This window comes from Etheostoma spectabile, chromosome 11, assembly GCF_008692095.1.
Source record: "Etheostoma spectabile isolate EspeVRDwgs_2016 chromosome 11, UIUC_Espe_1.0, whole genome shotgun sequence".
NCBI classification, from domain to species: domain Eukaryota; kingdom Metazoa; phylum Chordata; class Actinopteri; order Perciformes; family Percidae; genus Etheostoma; species Etheostoma spectabile.
The window spans coordinates 12,233,921-12,254,522 of record NC_045743.1 but is presented as its reverse complement, the minus strand read 5'-3'; the positions used below and the strand labels follow the sequence as shown (position 1 = coordinate 12,254,522).

The 20,602-nt window shown below is 38.4% G+C and overlaps 1 protein-coding gene across 1 annotated transcript in view; it reads right to left on the bottom strand.

Annotated features, from left to right (window-relative positions):
- Positions 1 to 20,602, bottom strand: part of erbb4b (erb-b2 receptor tyrosine kinase 4b) — a 104,360-nt gene that overhangs the window by 11,957 nt on the left and 71,801 nt on the right. The window contains exons 16-19 of the mRNA XM_032529960.1: positions 6,729 to 6,884; positions 4,544 to 4,619; positions 2,353 to 2,499; positions 579 to 676 (exon numbers count right to left, since the gene is read on the bottom strand). Of these exons, the coding sequence (XP_032385851.1) occupies positions 579 to 676; positions 2,353 to 2,499; positions 4,544 to 4,619; positions 6,729 to 6,884 (477 nt within the window). The remainder of the gene's footprint in view (positions 1 to 578; positions 677 to 2,352; positions 2,500 to 4,543; positions 4,620 to 6,728; positions 6,885 to 20,602) is intronic.

Below are 20,602 nucleotides of genomic sequence, written 5' to 3'. Positions count from 1 at the left end.
AAAATAATTTCTTTTAAATATTCCCTATTCCTATTTTATATGAATTTTTTAAGTTACTTTGGAACTATCACATTAACAAGTAGTTCACACATGAAAAAGTATAGTTTTAGGGATTGCGCGCAGATAACAGCAATTGTGCTACAACCTAGTGCAATGCATCTGCCCTTGTTCTTGTACAAGGTTCACGCTTAATTGTGCATTGTCCCTGTTTAAATACAATTATATTACAACATTATTAATGTTGTTGTGATCTATTTTTATTTAAAAAAGGATTTGTGTCATTATTTATTGACTTGCTAATGGTGTCTTGATATAACACACAAGTGATGTAATAAGTACTAATAAGGAATGAGGAAAGTACAATGCAATTTCTAATGGATATGAAAGGCACCTACTAACTGCCTAAACCATTTAATGTATAAATTGACATATATTAGAAACAAAAACAAGTCCAATGAAAGACTGGCCTAGTCTTTACTTTGAAGGTACCTTAATTATTTTGGTTTTTAGACAAACAGCAAAAGAAACGTCAGGTAATCCAGATTTTGGCAGGTACTTTGTCACCAAGATTGACCTACCTGGATGACCAGGTATCTTTGGGGATCACGAGCCATCCGAGTGAACTCTGCAGCCAGCTCCTTGAACTTTGGCCGACTGTCTGCATCAATCATCCAGCCTGAAACACGTGTTGGTGTTAGTGTCTGACCAATATGAAGTTCTAAACTTTGACCCTATCAATGTGCCCCTTTTCCCACAGTAATAATAGCTATATATGTGTCTCTACACCACCTAAGATCCCATTAGTAAAGAATGATCTGACCATAATTAACCTGTCAGTGCATTTTGTAATCAAACGTGATGCAAACAACGAAAATACGATTCCCCACTTCTGACAGTCTCAAAATATTTTTTCCAATTTAACCATTTTCCATTATATAAAACCTTTTTATTGGTTTCATAATGAACAATTACAGAAGTTGTAATGGTCTTCTTTGATTGTAATCACTTTAAAATAAATACTGTTTCATCACTAAAATGGCCATATGGAGCAATGTGCGCTTCTGCCAATTTATATGTGAAAACATGGATATGATGCCAAAGGGATCATGTGATCTGGCCCTGAGTACAGCCTGTCTAGGTATCCAGGGAAATAGGAGCTAGAGATTTAAAGACAGAGACGTGTGGCTTCACACAAATTCAGGTACAAGAGATTTCATATGTAAAAGTGATCATCTTTTATCTTGGTACATAATGTAGTTTCATGCCAATAAATCCCCTGAATATCGGGAAGTGCATTTCCACCACATGTGTGCAATGAGCTGACACCGTGTGTCTGTGGACAGTACTTGCGTGTATTATTTCTGCAAAAAAGGCAGATAACAGGCAGGTGACAGTGACCTCACCCTGCTTCGTGTGTGTGTTTGTGTGTGTTTGTGTGTGTCTGAGTGTGTGTGTGTGCTTGCCAGGTTGGCGCAAGTTCAGCGTGTCAGTAAGAGCCAAGGTGACAGTGAGGGCCAGAGGCTGCAGCTTGGAGGCAACAGGACAAGGCCGGGGTGGCGCTTGCATCAAACCTTTGTCTTGGCAGCAGTGGCCAGAGGTTACAATGTCACCTGTGACCCCAGTGTCTGACGGTATGAGAGCAGTGATAAGGCCAACATGATGGTGGTCGGCCAGAAAATGAAAGACATCCTACTGTAATACATCTTCAACCATAACTCCTCCTAAATGTTGTTATTTTTGGAGGATTCCTCACTATTATTGCCATCAAAGAGATGCATCAGTGGCATTCGTGTGGTAACAATCAATTAAAAAGAAAAATTGAACTTAACTTGAACTGGAATTGAATCTTAGAATAGCAATATTTCAGCTTTAAAAAACATATTTGACACCACCTAGACCCGCTTCTTCCAAACAGCTGCATTTTGAAAATCACTCAATAAAAGCATAATTATTTTTCTCTGCTACAACTAAAAAACAGTTGGCCCTCTTTTACCCTTGGAATCCACTGGCTTCTGTAGGGTTTGAAATACAGTAGATGGAAACAAAAACTGGAAATCATGTGAAATATACTCCTATACAAAAACTCTGCAGTAGATATCTTTTCGTAGCATGTAAAATAGTTTTTGAGAATTTTAAAAAGATTTTGACTTGAAGGAGTTGTTGTTGTAATGCTCATGTTCAATGCTGGACCAATTTCAAAAAGTGTTATTCCCATTAGTCACTTAGAAACAAAAACATGGATAAATAGGGTCCAGTTTGAAAATGTTCCCCATTAACAATGGTTGGTTTGTGGTGGTGTTGCATTTGATTCAATAATATTGTTTTTGATATTATTCCCACCCATCTACCTACATTTGACCATGACCATGTAGACGTCGATGGTGCAGATAGGCGGCTGAGGAAGACGCTCTCCTTTCTCTAGCAGGTCTGGGATATCTCTGGTGGAAATCCCATCGTATGGCTTCCCTCCAAAAGTCATCACCTCCCAGATGGTTACCCCTTAAAAAAGGAGAGGACAGAAGGAAGAGACACAAAAAAAAAAGAAGTAATTATGAGCGACCAAAAAAGTAGAGACCAGTAATGTATAGCAGAAAAAGAAAAGATGTTTATGGAGAAAAGGACAAGTGGAGAAAGGAGAAGTAGAATCAAGATGAGAGGCAATGAGAAAGAGTGAGTACAAAAGGATAAAGAGTAGAGAAGAATGGAGAGTTGAAAAGAGGAGGTTATACAGCAGGAGAAGAGAGTAAGCAAGTAAAGACAAGGGAAGAGAAAGAAATGAAATAGTTAAAAAGAGAAAATGTGAGATAGACAAGTAAAAAAAAGGCAAAAAAAGCGGAATAAAGAAGACAGATGAAAAGCAAAGATGTAAGAGAGCAGAGGAGATCAGAGAGGATAGGGTGAAGAGGCAGGAGAGACAAAATGTGGAAGCAACAAAACAAAGGGTAAGCAAAGAGAGGACAAGATAAGAGAACACAAGGCAACAGAGGACAGACGATAAGTGGAGGAGAGGAACTAATAAGAGTCTTGAAAGTCATCAGTCAATCCTGATCTTTCAGAACTCTTCAGCCTTAATCATGTTAGTGATAATGAGCTAATGAGCTAATGAGTGGTAAGCAGAGTAAATGCACACTATAAGATGGAAGTATAATAGCCCCTGGTCATAGAGGACCACTGGGGATATGGACGCAACAAACCATACTGATACTTTTCATCAAACACACATTATTCTCTTTGATAAAATCCATCTTGCGTATTTTCAAATGACTTTAAGAGTCATTGGTAGACTTAAACAAGACTTTTTTTATATTTAACATAGCAATACAAATCCCATAAGACTGAATGCTAATGGAGGAAGTTGGTTTCTACATTTAAATCTTGCTGACATGCTGATGGCTGCAAAGACTGATTTTAATGTTTGAGGACTTAAAAGAGTAGATCATCCAGTTTGCATTTTACAGTAACTGCCACAGTTAAAGAGGTAGTAAGAAATCAACACTCTTCTCTTGTTCATCAGCACTCTCTACCCTCTAAAGTTGCCTTAGATCTATAAATGACCTGCCTGTCTAGCAAACAGTCTGGAGTTTTTCGGACAGACACTGCACCGCATATTCCTTTACAAGATTAACTAGTTTAATTTGTATATTCCTTAAGATGATGACTGACAGAGGAGCATCATACTCGAACGTAGTTACTGGACGTAACTGCCATTCTCTGTCCAGCGCAACGCAAAAGGCTCACAAAACTCAGCTCAAACTGTCAAGCTAGGCGATGCTGATCAAATACAAATCAAGTTTATGTTTCTATATTGGATCTTTCTTGCCCATTTATTTAGTGTACTGTTTGTTTTGTACTGTATTTTAAGTTTGTGACCAGGCCGCCTTTTTATTCCTTCTTTAAAACAAACCAAGCACTGCTACAACTTGCCTTTGTGGCTCAGAGCGACATCATTTAATTGCTGTGATTGGTTGTAGGCTTATTCAATGCGTCCACTTGGAAATTGAAAATGAACATAGAGGTTCATTTTACAGATTTGCAAATTAGTATGGCTTTGCCAGGCTATGTAATATGGTATCCACTTATCTAAAGAGAAAACATGTTTTATTTTTGTTAAAGACCCACTGTGGAAACAGAATTTGACTAATTTTAAAGCAGATACAACTACGACAACCATACTTCTTATGCTGTGTATGGACATTTGACAACAGAGGTCCAGAATGAGGCATTCTATCTTACTGTAATTAAGCTGGAGAACATTGTTGGCAATCCAGTAATTAACATTCATTTGAACATTTGTCCGTCAACACTAAACATACTGTTATTTATTTGTTTAGAAGGCATGAACTTAAGTGTTTTGTCAACATCAAAGTATTGATTCTATAAAGATTGCATACACTTATTTGAAGTAATTTTGCACATAGGTTTCTTCAAAATAATGTAATTTAATGTAACTTTAAAAGAAAATTCCCTTGGTTTGTCTGATATATGAAAATATTAGTGGTTTTGTCTACTTCACAAGTTCCCTAAAAGGAAATTTGAAACTTACCATAACTCCAAACATCACTCTGATGAGTAAACTTCCTGTAATGGATACACTCCAGTGCCATCCATTTGATAGGCATCTGTTAGAAGCATAGAATAGTCATAGTATTATATACATGCATACCATTAAAAAGAGTTGAGCTCCTTTCTCTTATATTTCCTTAAAAAATAATGAAAAACCTGACAACGTAACTGTTGGTTCGAACTAAACTTGGATCATCTGTTGGTGAGGTGTTGGCATACAATGAACTGTTTTGGCAGAAAAGATTGTGTAAACATTGATAGAGAGAGTAGTGGTATGACAGAATGAAGAAAAACAAGGTTTGATGAAAGAGGAGATAAACACACAACAGGCTCCAGCTATAACGGAATATAGTAAGGGAAATGACAGGGCAGTCTGGGATGCAGCTTAACACTGTGATTAGATTTGAAGGCCAATTCTATTGATTACAGTGATAGAGGTTAAGGGGTGGGGGATGTCAAAGGTTAGAGTCTCTGTCTTTCTCTCAGTGGAGGGGGTAATGCCAGACTGCTCAGCATTGACACAAACCATGATGGACTAACAAAAATGGGGTGAGAGAGGATGAAAATATAAAGAAATGGTTTAAAAACACAAATACAAAAGTGTAAAAGGATGAACAAAGATTAAAAGAGGGAAGTAGCCCATGTACAGTGAGTTCCAAGGACATATCTGTTTGCTACGTTTATAGAGTTTTGAGATCTCCATTCCCTAGAAGAAAATAAAACGGTCCAATAGAGCAGAATAGTATACCACTGACTCTACTAAAACTGTCTTTTGTGATGGGCTAAGTTCCTCCCTCAGGATATAAAACCCAAATTATTGTTAACGTCTGTTGTTGTATTTTGTAATATGTCAATGGTGTGGTCCAAAAGAATAATTTAATAATATTGTTTCTCAATGAGCCTCCAAAACCAAACACATCAAACAGCACATAAAAAAACAGATAACCCAGTCAATCATTGTACAGTATAATAGCCATTATTCAACCACAAACAGTACTGGTTCAATAATACTACCAGTAGTGCTAAAAATATTACTATTACTATTACTATTACCACTAGATATAGTAATAATACTACTACTTAATGAGGTCTCTCCCTGTGGATCTGTGCCTGTATTGAAACAAGAGAAACTATTGAATCCCACAGCATGCCACCATATATTGTAATACAATATATATATTTTTTTACTATTTATTGCTTAAAAGTCCAACATTATGCTCATTTTCAGGTTCACACATGGAGGGAAAAAAAAACGGAAAAAAACATGTACTGGGGAATAACACTTTTGCGTGATCTTGACTTTGTTTTGCAAGATCTCGAGTTTCATTTGCAATTGTAATTGTGCACGCGCCGCCACCTTTCTTAACACAATTATTTGTAGCCAAGGAGGACGCAGAGGATTAAACAAACATCATGGATGATTGATACTTTCACAGTATTTATTTAGCACCTCGGCCATTAATGACTATTCACCCAAAACAGCTACACTACAAACCAACTACACCGTGATGTTAGCTGTTAGCAAGCTAGCTGCCAAAAGACGTACCAATTGTTTCGGTGTCTGTGTTTTTGTTCAGCTTAGCCTCTGAATCAACTCTGAACTCTTTGTTATTTCCCTCCAGGCCGTCTTTTTTTCTCCTCTTTTCTGTGTAACTTCATGAAGTTGATTCATAAAGCCACGGGATATGCAAATGATACATTTTCAACTCAAGCAACAACTGCAATGGATGTGACTTGTGTTCAATTCCTTTTCTTTTCATTGACTCTGCATTGACTCTAAAATTCCCTCCACAGTCTGTTTGAACACACATTAAGAAATCAATGTGCCTGGCCGAGAAATAGTTAGATATAACTAAGCGGCTGCTAGCTGAAAGCTTTTTTATAATTACCATACAGACATGAGTGGTATTGATTGAGTCACTCATCTAACTCTCAGCAAGAAAGCAAAAGTGTATTTCCAAAAAATATACAGCTATTCATTTCAGCTTCTTTCAAAATATATCCATGAATAAATATATCAAACTTTGTCACTCAACACATTTAAAATGATTTCAGGGGCCCATTCTACCCTTTATAGTCTTGCACTGTACAGTATGGGACTAAAACATTTCAGATGTAGACATTTGTTTATTTGTCTGATAGTGTAAATGTCACATGTAATTTACCTTTCCTCCATCAGCATTATATTCCTTCTCATTAACATCCAACAGGCGAGCCAGACCAAAGTCAGTGATCTTGATGTGGTTGGGAGACTTGACCAGAACATTTCGGGCTGCCAGATCCCTATGGACAAGCCTTCGCTCCTCTAGGTACATCATCCCCTGTAAAACACACACAGACACAAGGACTTCAACTAGCTACCATTTATCATCTTCATAATCTTCAGCATCTTGAGCTCTCTATCTCTCTCTCTCTCTCTCTCTCACAACACACACACACACACACACACACACACACACAGACAGACAGACAGACAGACAGACAGACAGACACACACACAGACACACACAGCAATTCTTTGCTATCAAGTTCATTTATATACAAAACACCTATCTGCAGGCATGAGTATGCACATGTGCAAGTATGGCGCCTATTAAACATCACCATCTGTCTTCATCATCATCATCATCATCACTACCACCATCAAGACCCCATTAGAGTTTCTATTATTTGTGTCATCATCATTACCACCACATTGTTATTTTTATGGTTATAATTGCCATTAATCAACAACTACACTATGGAAAAGCCCTCTTTTTTGTCCAAGAAAGCATCAACCCAGAGGCAGGTTTTTAGCTAAAACAGGACCCATATCAGTGAGCCATGTTGGGAGTAAAACATTGCATTCAATACATTAACTCAACCATAAAGAGATGACCTCTGCTCTTTCTTTCTGACCATACTTTAACCAATAATGCTTATCTGCCTTAAACAAAGGACAAACCTCAAACATTTTCCCCTCACAGTGTCAGGTGTTCAGATGAAGTTTCCTTGTGATAAAACTAGACATTTCCATAAACACTATACATATATAAATAATATTAATTTATTTATTACAGTATCAACTTGAAAGTCTCTATTTCAGCCTTCAAAAAAGCCACCACAAAAGCAGACAGACAAAAAATGCCAATAGTGTCTTTGAGCTAAAAAAAGACTTGCTCTGTATAGTTGTGTAAAAGCTTTGCAGTTGCTACACCTTGTGCTGCACATCTAGAGTCCACATTGCCTATTGTGCATCACAGCAAGAGTGGACTTGGAAGGAAAGAAAGATTGGGACCTGAAAGGAAACCAAGATGGGGGAGAAAAAAACTATTTCAAATTGGACGAGCAATAACAGAAGCCACTTTGTTTGAAGTGGTGAGAGCACAGAAAAACGAGGCCTTGTTTGAAACCATAACAAATTGGATTTAGCTGGAATGGGCCACAACGAAAGGAAGAGTGGATGTAGGTGGAGAGAAGGGGGGGAGGGGATAGGTAAGGTTGAGTGGCGACAGTATAAGAGGTGAGATTACATTGGTAAGGCTATAATCACACTGTCTCATTTGGCTTGCTCCCAGGAGAGAACATGGGGTTTCAGCATACACCTGCCTATTTACACACAAACTCACACAAACCTAAAGACATGCATCTCACATGGAGATATACTCGTGTGTGTGTGTGTGTGTGTGTGTGTGTGTGTGTGTGTGTGTGTGTGTTTGTGTGTGTGTGTACATTTGTGTGGGATGGTGGGGGTGTAAAGAAGTTGACAGAAGAACTGAGAAAAGATCATCCATAGCTTGTAGATAATTAACATAATAAACCTAGGTGACTAAGGACAAGGAAAGTGCAGACTTTAGACATTACACAACCTAAATTAAATAAAGTTATTTTCTCACACACAAGGTGATCATGATCAAGATCAGCAGCAGTGAAGAAGCTTGGTTGAAGGTGAGGATGTCTTTGTGCTTGTTTGTTTAGATGTTGTTCTTTGGATGTCTGGTCATTAGTTTAACGCTACCCAAACTGTTGCGTACAGAGCAATGATGTTGGTAAATCATGTCAGAGAGGCTGTGCAAGACCCCACAAAGTTCTAAACTAAAAGAGCCACTTATAAATATGAATATAAATAGTTTATTTCCATTTACATTAGAATGCACAAAGCATGACAATTTGTGTGATAATGAAATTGACAAAAACAATATTATGCACATTTACACCAATCCATTTCACCTATTACAACTCACACAATCAACAATATGATGGCACCTATGATTCAAGGGATCAGGAAACGTGGTGAAATGCACAGCCCTCTCTCACTGATAACATACAGTGTGACAATCGTTAACTGCAGTTTATGTTTGCTTGCAGGAATATCATCAATGGCCCCAGGCTCAATTAGCCTGCCAAATGTTAGCTCAGCTGCTAACCATTGTTGCCAGCTTTGAAATATGTTACACTAATACTAGATTCATGAACTCCTGGCAGCTTCATTTAAGTGGCTAATAAAACTATATATTTTCCAACTATAAAACAATGAGTGGGTGTTGATTTAAAAAAATCTTTGCAAATCTTTGCTACTTGTGTGTCTAATCAAAAATGGTGTAATTTACTATATACAATCTAAATGTAGCAAATATTCAAATTTGAATGAGTTAATGACCTTCGCCTGCTGACATGTAAAGACAATTGAGCAGACCATATCTAACCTCCTTAAAAATTACACTGCATTGTGTGTGTATGTGTTTGTGTGTGTGTGAGTGATGTGTGATTTTCATACTTCTCTGTGTGAGTTTTTAAGTCATGCTTGCTCAATGTGATATACAGAAAGGGTAGAATTGAAAAGGATACAGGTTGAGAGCGGAGGTATCCAATGATGGCCACTGCCCACAGCTTCCAAATCATCAAAGTATGTGGCACTGTATGCCATGGTATACAGTGCCAGGTTTCTGACAGATTCTTATTGGTACATAAATCGCGCTTGGTAATCTCCTCAATTTTCGAGACAATTAAGCAGAAGAGGGAGAATGGACGGCTTGGCAACACATGCATTTTAATTTGCCAGCACAATGAGATTGAGAGGGGGAGGTGATGGAAAAGTGCAGAGTGGGAAGTGGCTGCAGACGTGCATGTGGAACAAACTTTTATTCTTTTTCTACTCTGTTGCTCTCATTCATTGCCCTCCCATGTGGGTGTGATGAGAACAATTCACTGCCAGAGGTTTGTAATTGCAGCAAACCCGGTTGCCAAAGCCAGGGAGATGCCAGTTGTGGAATCAGTATTTCAGGTACGCCTACCACCAGGAAAAATATAAAGGCTTCAGATGGACTCTGTTATGATCAGTCCTCCAGACACAGACGGCTTTCCAGTCAGTCGGGGTCAGGCCCATGTCTTAAACCCTGCACACGTAGATTTTACTTAGGACATCAAGCCAAGGAAAACATCTCAATCCTTTAGAAGCAGAAATGTCAAAGGCATTGAATCACATAGAGTTTCCGGCCATGCTTTCATTTTTGAACTGCATTACCTAAATACTATCACATTCCACTGGCTAGTGCAGTTTTGAATTCATGAAAAAAAAAGGCTTCCATGTAACAACTATGACACATTGGCTATCCATCGTTCTAATGCAGTGGGTGTAGTTATAACTGATTTCTGCCTGTAAGAATACAGAATGTTTTTTAAATGTAAATAGTGCTGAAGGAAATCTGATTTATAAAAGACGAAAGAAAGGTGAAAAGGCCTGAAGCAGTGATTCAGGTCTGAATTCAGGATGCTTAACCTCCTTCTCACCAGCCTGGAGAATTACAGCTCTCGCAAAAAATATTCTGACCTCCCATTACGGTTACTTATGCTTATTTCAAAGAGTCACACAAACAGCACGGGATTGTCCTCAGATGTGTTTTGTGAAGACAGATTTTGGGGCTAGTGGCAAAGGGCTAGAGATTAAATCAATAGGAGACGAGCGAGGAGAGGTGGCGCCCATTTTTCACTGACTGGCACTTCCCACTGTTGTTTATTCTGGAAAGATAGATACACACACACTGTCGCACACAGAGAAAGCTGTCAACACAAATAGGCAGCGCACTCACAGGAATCTATAATCAAGTGATTCATCCTTATTTAATGTTATTCATGAGGAAACACTTCTAATGAGATTGAACATCCTACAGAGGCTCTAGAAACCTCTTGTGTGTTTTCTTTCATTAGTGAATGTGCATGTTAGGTGAGCTGCCTCCTGGGTTGGGGTCGGAATGATGTTTCTGACCGTGGAGCTCTGCCAATGGTGGCACAAGAGGAACTCACAGCATGCCACCATATACCATAATTCATATATTACTTTTTTTACTAAAAAGTCCCATATTATGCACATTTTCAAGTTCATACTTCTATTTTGGGCTTCTACCAGAACATATTTACATGCTCTAATGTAAAAAAAAAAACACACATTGTTTTTCTCATAATTTCGGTTTTAATATACCTGTATTCACCCTTTGTCGGAAACACTCTGTTTTAGTGCCTGTCTCTTTAAGCCGCCCTCCCAAAAAGCCCAGTCTGCTCTGATTGGTCAGCATTTCTGGGTGTACTGCATCTGCACTCTCACAGGCTCCGCACTGTCATTGCACCCGGGGAGTGAACGTAGTGGCATTTTCTACCTATATATGGTATAATTCTGAAGGCTGTTCTAATAAATCCTTCAAATATGTAGCTATGAAAAGAAATGCACTGTTTGTATGTATTCCATGTAATTATGTAATTATTCCATGTAATCCGATTTATTAGAATGCGAAGATCCGCACAGGGAGGAGGTTGGGGTTGAAGGGTAGGTCCTAAAACACTGGGCTTTTGAGCAGGAAATGGGTGTTTGTGTCCTGGGAGTACTACTTAAGGCAACTGGTGTTTTACCCCAAACCACAATCCTTTTTTTAATCTTAACTAAACGACCAAAAGAGCATAACCTCACGGTGCCCTGTATCTGGCTCACATTAACCTTTTCTTGGCTAAAAATTTTAGGCTGCTAAAACTAAGTGTCATGTGACCGGACGTTGTGACCAGCCAGGGGTTGCCAAAATTTTCTAGGATATCATTCAATTGTTGTGCATATGTTTTTGTACAATATTATATGAACCCTTTGGTGAGAATGCGTTGAGTCTTTACAGAAGTCCTGACGGCTCGTTAAAAGGCACTGTTTCTGAATACAGGATGTGTGCATTTCTCTGTGGATTGAGCATTTTGAGTATTTACATAGCACCTCCACCTGCTTTATAATCAAAGAAGAAATTGAAATCTTACTTTTAACAATATGGGAACCTTGCGTAAATAAAACAATTTGGTGAAGTGTGTGGCATCATGTTATTGGTTTTATTATGACCATTAAGTCCAGCACCTGATTTAATACATATCAGGCTACAACACTATTTGATGTTGATGTCAATTTACATTCTTTTAAGCTTTTCTAACAAAAATAATTGGAAGCTGGAAGTGGCATTGCACATTACAGATCAAGCACCTACTACTGCCCCCTCACTGCCAAACAATACAAGGCTAAGCTATATGCAATACCATAATATTATATTAAATTACCAAAAGCTATGCCAAACCACAGTGAAATGTAGTTTTATTTACTTTTTAGGTAAATTATGTCAGTACTGTACATCTGCTTTAAAGTGGACAATGCCAGAGACTCAGCAGCAAGAATGCATGACTCATCTGTACTGATTTTCTCTTTTTAGTACAGCCTCTTTGGCTCATTTGAACTGGGATACCAGTATTTCTGGAGGGCACAGGATGTTTGGCGACTGTCTTTCTTGTGTTATCATATTGTGAATAACAGTGCCGTTTTATTGGAGGTTTGTGACACCAGTGCAGCATCAGCTTGACGTAGTGCATTCTTAATGTGTGTTTTGGATATAAAAAGATCCCAGTGGGCATGGGAGAAGGTGAGTCACTGTTTAAGGATTGAGGTGAAACGAATCAGACCAGTGTGGAGGAGAAACTGAAAGAAGGGGGGGGGGGGGGGATGATATCACAATACTGATGAAAGTGAAAGGCTTTCATTTAATTTTGAGCTCCCATGTCAGAATGAATTTAGAAAATGACATTTGGGTGCAGCTTGGATACAAACAATTTGTCTGTGCTCAGACTTTTTTAGCAGTGTGTCAGGGGAACCCTTGTCTTTATACATTTATTCTCTCTGATAAACGCTTAATGTAAAATCCACTGCAGTACAGCAGAGAGGAAGATTTGTCCCTCTTATCTGAACATAGAGTACACACAAACACTTGCATGAGTGTAATCGAAGAGGCGCAGTATGCAATCATCACTTTTAATTAATAATCAGACAGCAACATAGTTATACTGATTAAAGAAAAGGAAAAACAAACATGGAAACCATATTAAAAAGTGCTAAATGTGGGTGCCTGGATAGCTCAGTTGGTAGAGCGGGTGCCGTATACTGTGTATAGAGGTTTCCTCCTCGACGCAGCAGGCTCGGATTCCACGCCAACCTGCTGCCCTTTGCTGCATGTCATTCCCCCTCTCTCTCCCCTTTCACGTCTTCAGCTGTCCTATCAATAAAGGTCTAAAAATGCCCCAAAGAGAATCCTTTTTTTTTTTTTTTATCATTATTGCATTATGTGTTGAATGCCTGCCAGTCTATTGTGCCATTTGTGTCTCTAGTCACTGAAATTGTGGCTCTAAACACAAAAAAAATGAATATTGGGAAAAAATATTCTTAACAATTTATTTACACCTGCTGAAAAGGAAGTGTGTATGCAAATACGAGAAAACACACACACACACACACACACACACACACACACACACACACACACAACACACACACACACACACACACACACACACACAGACAACCCTTAATTGTGCATAAAGCATTCGTTGATGCCTCAAAGCCAGCAAGCTGGCCTGAATCTTCTTGTAGAATTAAGTTTACTTTAAGTCTAATTATTTGTGAGGGATTGCAATTTTGTCCAATTCCCACAATGTTTAAGAAAGATGAGAGAATGCCAAAATCTACACTTTCATGGGAGTACACATAATACAATAACAATATACAACAGCTATGTAATTATGTCGGATGAAATGTAGTTTAAATTAGTTTCATATCCTTCCAAATGAGGTCTCTTGATTTTTGATTAATTGTATGAGCTTTACAGTTTTAAGAAACTGTTTTCAGTACATGTTTACTATCAAAACCAGCTAACATGCATAGGCTATAGACATAAAAACATAGATAATTCATAGTGACCTTAATCTCAACACTTTTCCACACGTTGGCTACAATTTGATTTACTGAGCTATCTCAGGAATAACCAATCCAACTCATAGTCACTTTATATCCTTAGTATTGTACAGTAAGTCGTGCTTTTTGTCAATCAGGACACAACAAATACTGTCTTTCGTGTGGCATTTTAGTATGTGGATAGAAAAAAAGCTTATGGCTTTATCAAAATTATGTAATTTGATCAAAATTAGTTGCAAAGTCTCATGTGATTACAGGGAATTCTCAGGTTATAAGCAAATCAATCAGAGCTGTTCTCGCAATATGGGAAATATCCTGCACTTGATAACTGACTTTTTTTAAAAGACCACCAGGTAAAATAAATGATAAATGACTTTTTATAAAATGAAACGTTACTTGGCACACATTTATTGTGTGACTCTTTTAAAATAAAGCTTCCAATGTGTATTATCACACACATAAACCATAATGTTTTTTTAAATAAACCGATAAATAAAAAAATGAAAACCAGAAGACAAAATGCTTCTCTTATAACCTTGTTCATTGCCTTTTATCCTAGCTGGCCAATGTCTTCCCTACTTTAAAATACAGTGTTCATCTGTGATTGACAACTCGCATGACTAATAGATTCAACCCTTTCCCAGTTAGATGCATAGTAACTAACATTTGTGAATAATTACTGTTAAAGATTACAATAACTAGCAGTATTGCTGCTTAGTTCTACTCAGTAGACTATGATTTATTTTTGTTTTTTTAACTACCTCTCTTTGAATTAGGTTGAAAGAGCAGTGTGAAAAAGTATGGGGTGCTTGAATGTATATTGCTCTTTGATGGAATTTCTTTTTTTTTGACATCTCTGCAGTCAGGTCAGGGATCAGGTTCACAAACAGATCCTGCTCAAGGACAATTCAGCAGGGTTTTATGTTTGGAAGCATAGAGGTTTGAAACAAGATTTTCTGGTTCAAACAAAAACTAGCTATGCCTGATAACTATCACATGCTCCTTCGCTTGTATCTTCCTAAATACATTCAGTCTCAATTGCCAATGTTACAGATAGACAGTTTAGAGATCAAAGGTGATAGAGGGAATGGATGCTGCCACAATCCTAAATTGGTCATGGACAATAGAGAAATGATTTGTGAAAGAAATATCAAATGACATAAGGAGCTTGGGAAAGTTGTTTTCCTTCATGACAGTGATGTTCTATGTGGGAGAGGACTCAGGATCAGGATATGATTCTGAGGGAGAAGCAGACGGTAGTTGTGTTTTTTTCTGAAGAGCTGTCAAGCAGCCATCACTCTAATTTGGATTCAACCTCTTCCTGTAACTGCCACTGTGGCAGCTGAGCAACGAATGACCCCACTTGGCCTCGGCTGTTGATTTTATTATATTTCTTTAAGTTAACAATCCTGCTGTCATAGAATTCCTATCTGCTGCTTCCAGTTGACTAATCAAGTCAGTTTTATATTCTAAGTTCAGCTCATGAATGTGATTAGATAGTCTGGTATTGTCTTTTAGATTATAAAAAGTATTTCTTCAAAACCTCTTAACAATTACTTTGCTAGTAAAATAGATATCTCAAGCCTTTTGGGTAGTTTAGGCACATCTTTTATAGACTGATACATTTCGAGTTTTGGAAAGAGAACATTTGTTCTCTCTTGCACACACACAAGAGTTTTTGAATAAGCAGAAGTAATGTTCACATAAGTTTTAATGAAGAAAACATTACAAAAACAAAACCAGAGGCAATTAATGAGAAGATAAAAACATCCAGAGCCCTTTTGCTTGACGGAGAGCTGAAAGTTAAGTTAATATTTCTGAAGCCCTACAACCAGCTGGCTCTTATGAATCAATGTATGAAGAGTATCCTTTGACCCCACCACCCACAGAAGGAGTGACAGAGTGACTCTACTCAGGTAGAGAGAGAAATAACAATGGGACAGCAATGCAAATAAAGCAGATTTATCTAAAGCTGCTTTTGGTGAGAATTCTATGAAATGTGTACCTTTCAAGTCTGTCTAAAAATCACAGTTGCTGGCTTCAACACATATGGATCTTCATTCGTGCATAACAAGTAATGACTGGAAATATAAAGATGCTCAGCTGAAGCTGAAGTTTATACAGTACATTAAACCTAGCAAGTTAGCAAACACTTCTCCAGATGTTTCCTTCAGGAGAACTGTTGTCAATTGCTTATGAAAGATTCTTGAGCTTCACCTAATAAGTTAGCAAAAATGTTGTCCAGTGAAACCTGGACTCACCAAAGATACCTTAAAGTCTGCACATTGATCTAGAGGTAGTTTTATTCTATGGAAGTGTGCAGTCGAGAGGAGGACACGGGACAAACTGCTGGACATTATTGACAATGCCAGCCACCCCCTGCACACCGTCATCAGCACCCAGAGGAGCCTGTTCAGTGGAAGGCTGCTCCTTCCCAAGTGTCAGACTAGCAGACTCATGGACTTGTTTGTCCCTCATGCCATCAGACTGTACAACTTCTCACTAGGGGGAGGAGAAATAGGGCAGAGAGGACAATACATAAACAAACACACACACACACACACACACACACACACACACACACACACACACACACACACACACACACACACACACACACACACACACACACACACACACACACGATTAATACCTGGTCACTTGACTCAACACTGACCCTTTTGACGAATGTTCTTTTTGTAATTATTGTTATTATTGTTATTTTTGTTATCTCTATACTGTCTTTTTTTCTTGCTAAAACGGATGCTGGAAATTTCAATTTCCTTGCGGGAGTCATCCCAAAAGGATTAATAAAGAAAAGTCTGAGTCTAAGTTGTGTCTGTACAGTGTGCATGATGTATAAGGAAGGGAGGAGCCATTTAGTGTGGCAGAGGGATGACAGCATATTATCAGATGTTCAGATGGGTTGTAGGGGTTTAGGTTAAGTTGGTTAAGGGTAGGACGTGCAGAGTAACACATTTAAGACCTAACAATGAAAGGACACTGCAAAAAAAGGGAGCAGGTGTACATATGGTGAGGGCAAAGAAATACAAACACTCAGCAGAAATACGTCCATCTTCCTCTCTGCTAATTGAATCATCTTGTACTGACAGGTCAAAAAGAAAGACTAACAGCAGTGGTTTGGTAAGGGCATGTTTCAGCAACTTGCTCTTTTTTTACTTTGTCTCTGCGGAGGCATCAGTTTTAAATTCTGAAAGTGAAGTCCTTGCATCAAAAATCCTCAAGGGTCATTTCCACTTTCATTTCAAAAAAGATGCAGGACCTGGAGCAGCTGATTCAAAGTTCATGCAGGGCAACAGATGGTAGAATAGTGTGCCATCCAGCAGCCATTTTTTGGTTAAATAAATTACTCTCAGTCGGAATAATAAGATGTGGGGGCTTGTTGTTCCTGGCAATGCCAACTAAATTCAACGCATATAACATAAGTATTGGTTACCCAAACTGAAACTTTACTATTGCTTTTACGATGTGCAATAAATAAAACTTCCACATCCAGTTCCCAGATTCACAACATACTAGCATTTGGTCTATGTGATAAATTAAGAGATATAGGTTACAAAGCATCTGCTTAGTTAAACACTAGACCTGAATCTTTTACTGATGTGATTTTAATTTCAGATAACACTTGATTTTTGCTCTTTATTATAACGATAACACACTACACAGTTGGGCAATAAGGTTGAGAGGGTTAACTCAATAAAAAATCTCTTATTTCTCTGCCTCTCTCTTTTGGTGTACCATTCCTATCTTAATTAGTACTGCAATATTTCCACTGAATTGCTATTTGGACTCCAGTCACACCATCTGTCTGTGTGCTCCTCTCTGTCTCATACATACAAGTTATGGGCCACATTGCACAGTGTTGCACACTTAGTCATTACTGACCCACATAGAACTTGGCTGATAGTACTGTATTGTAGAGAAGAAAAACAGAGAGAAGCAGGTAAGGAGAGAGAAAAAACTAAAGCCAGGAACACAGAAAGGTATTACTTTGTGTGTATGTGTGACCCAGATTGCATGATTCAGCCTCGCTTCCTGTCAGTTTAGAACTAGAGTCACTACTGCCACCCTGCCAGTACGTCCGTGCGCCAGGCCCCCACAGGCACCTTTGGGTTCAGGTGGCAGATTCAGAACACACGCCAACAACATGACCTTGTCCTGGAAAGGCCCATTCAAGCCCAGGGATGGGGGCAACAGAAGCCAATGGGGTGAGTAGCGGTGGAGGAAGAATGAGACACCAGATGGATATGTTAATGTGCTTGGCATCGTGTAATTTGCTGCTATGCCTCTCTGCCTTGCTCTTTCTCTTTTTCCGTCTGACTCTGTGTCTCTCTTGCTCTCTTTGCCAATGAGTACACACAGCAGAACAATGTCATACTTAAAGTGCCATGATGGAATATATGACTGGACAGCCTCTATCAGCAGCCAAAGAGCTGCAGCCAGCCGATTTCTGGCACAGACCCGCTTCATTTGTGTCCTCTTCAATTACAGACGCCTGTAATTTGCACAAACAGCCAATCACAACAGAGGGAGCAAAGCTTGCTAATTAAACCAGGGATTCAGCTAAAAAGCTGCTGACGTGGTTAAACAATAGTATGCTAAATACTGTAATACTAATTTCAGGTGGATAGTTTTGCAGTTCACAGGGCCAGAAGGGGATTTTTGAAACATCATAAGAATTGAATGACAACCATTAAAGTCTCTTAAACAATAATCATATTGTGTTGTAGGCATATATGTGTAAACTATGCGTGTTTGTGCGTGTGTATTTAGAGACACTATGTTAGAGATGAGACAAAGCAATTTTTTCCCCCTGATGTGCACGTTATATCACAAGCATCAATAAAACATGTGAAACTGATTCCTTTCTGTTTTTTGCAAGGTGTTTAAGCCTCTTTTGAAAATTTGTTTGTTAATACATTTTTGACACGTTATTATACAATATTTGGGTGTAGCTATTTGTGTGCATGGTACAGGAAATTAGTTTAAAAAAGGCAAAATGTATCTTATTTGCACGTAATAAGCCATGCATTGTTTTTGATTAATGTAACACAATTTGGTCATTTGCTTGTGTGTACATTTTTGTGTGCTAAAACACTTTTATGCAACGAGTCGAAAAGTACTTGGGGATACGAACATAACTGACTGATTTTTTATGATTTTAAAGTGCTAAGCAAAGGCAATTATTAAAAATTGAAAAGCACCTGCATGTTTACAAAAAAATTATGGACACATTAATTAAAAACGTTAATTTGTAATTAAGTTTTTTGTGATACTTGTAAATTGTGCCCAAAAATTAGACGTCTAGACGTATATTATATCACGGTCATAAACGCACGTACATACGCACGCACGTACGTACGCACGAACGCTCTTGCGCGCGAAGTAGAGCACTAAACTGAGGTCTGTCTGAAGTCATATATGACTCTTAAGTAGATTTATGTGTCTCTGTCTGGCATAGGAATTGACTAAAAGATCACGGTCAGGATTTTACCACAGCAGCACGACCTGGATGTCTTGTTCATCATCAAGCTTTGTTGAGCAGTTTACTGCAATCTGAAATGTGTAGATGAAAACCCAAGCAACCCGTGCTGACCTATTATGGTTTTTGCAGGCTCTGCAAGGTGTATCTGCAGCTGCTGTTACAGCTACTCTTTGCTAATACACAATGGCAAGAACTAGCAAGCCGTGCTAAACAGATGATCACGACACCAAACCATCTTTTTGTGCTTTTTAGATTCAAGGCCACAGATGTGAGAAAGCAGGGATTAAGGCTAAGATGCTTGTTGCTTTTTGCACCTGTCATAAAGTAGAATCATTACAACAAATCTTAAATGACCTCTTAGCTTGTTAAAAAGGCAGTAGAGGCACCACAAATGAACACAATGTCAATTCTATGTCATAGGTGAGGATTAGACCATGTTACGCAAACTTGAGTTTGAATAGTCTGAACCAATCAAGTGTTCTCATTGTCGTGGTCTCGATTAAAATGAGATGTCATAGAGAGGGTTGTTAAATTTCATACATTAGATTATTTATTGTACTTCATATCAGATCACTGTTGACGTTACTGTACAACATTTACTTCAATACAGTTCACCATATGTTTAGTTAAACTGAATGTAAATGTGTTTCTATATGAGCTGGTAAGCGTGTATGACCATTTGAAACTATTTCAAAGCTTATTGGTTTATCTCCTAAATGCATGGTTGTCAATCAAAACCTAAGTGTATTCGTCTTGATTCATAAAGACTTTCTGGAGAGAAAAGGTGTTCTGCCAGTAGCAGTGTGATGCAACATTCTTTCCTTCCTTAATCACATTGGTACAGCTTGTGCGTCTGGCATACGACAAACAAGGTTATGAGTCACTCGCTGACTAAGGTTGATGACTGTGAGAGCTATTTAAAGTATACGTTTATTCTAATTTCTTCACCTTACAGAGATGGAGCAGTCTCCCTTACTAGCGAGCCATCCATCTGGGTGTGTCTGAGTTTAGGCAGCCCAGTCTGTTTGTGCTTTCCCTTGAGGAAGTGTGTGGAAATTACCTCAAGTTGTTTGCGTAGGGGAGGGTGTGTTGAAATACACTGCTGAAACACTTCTCGAGTAAACATCAATTGTGCTCAATTTGATCTGCAATGTTGCCGACAGCATTGGCCTTAAAGTGTGCACACTTATTCATTTAAATAAAAAAAAAGATGCTGCCTAAAAATTCTGATGTAAATGCTTAGTACTAGCAATGGACTGGCAAAACATGCTAAAGCACAGTTTTAAAAGAGCACA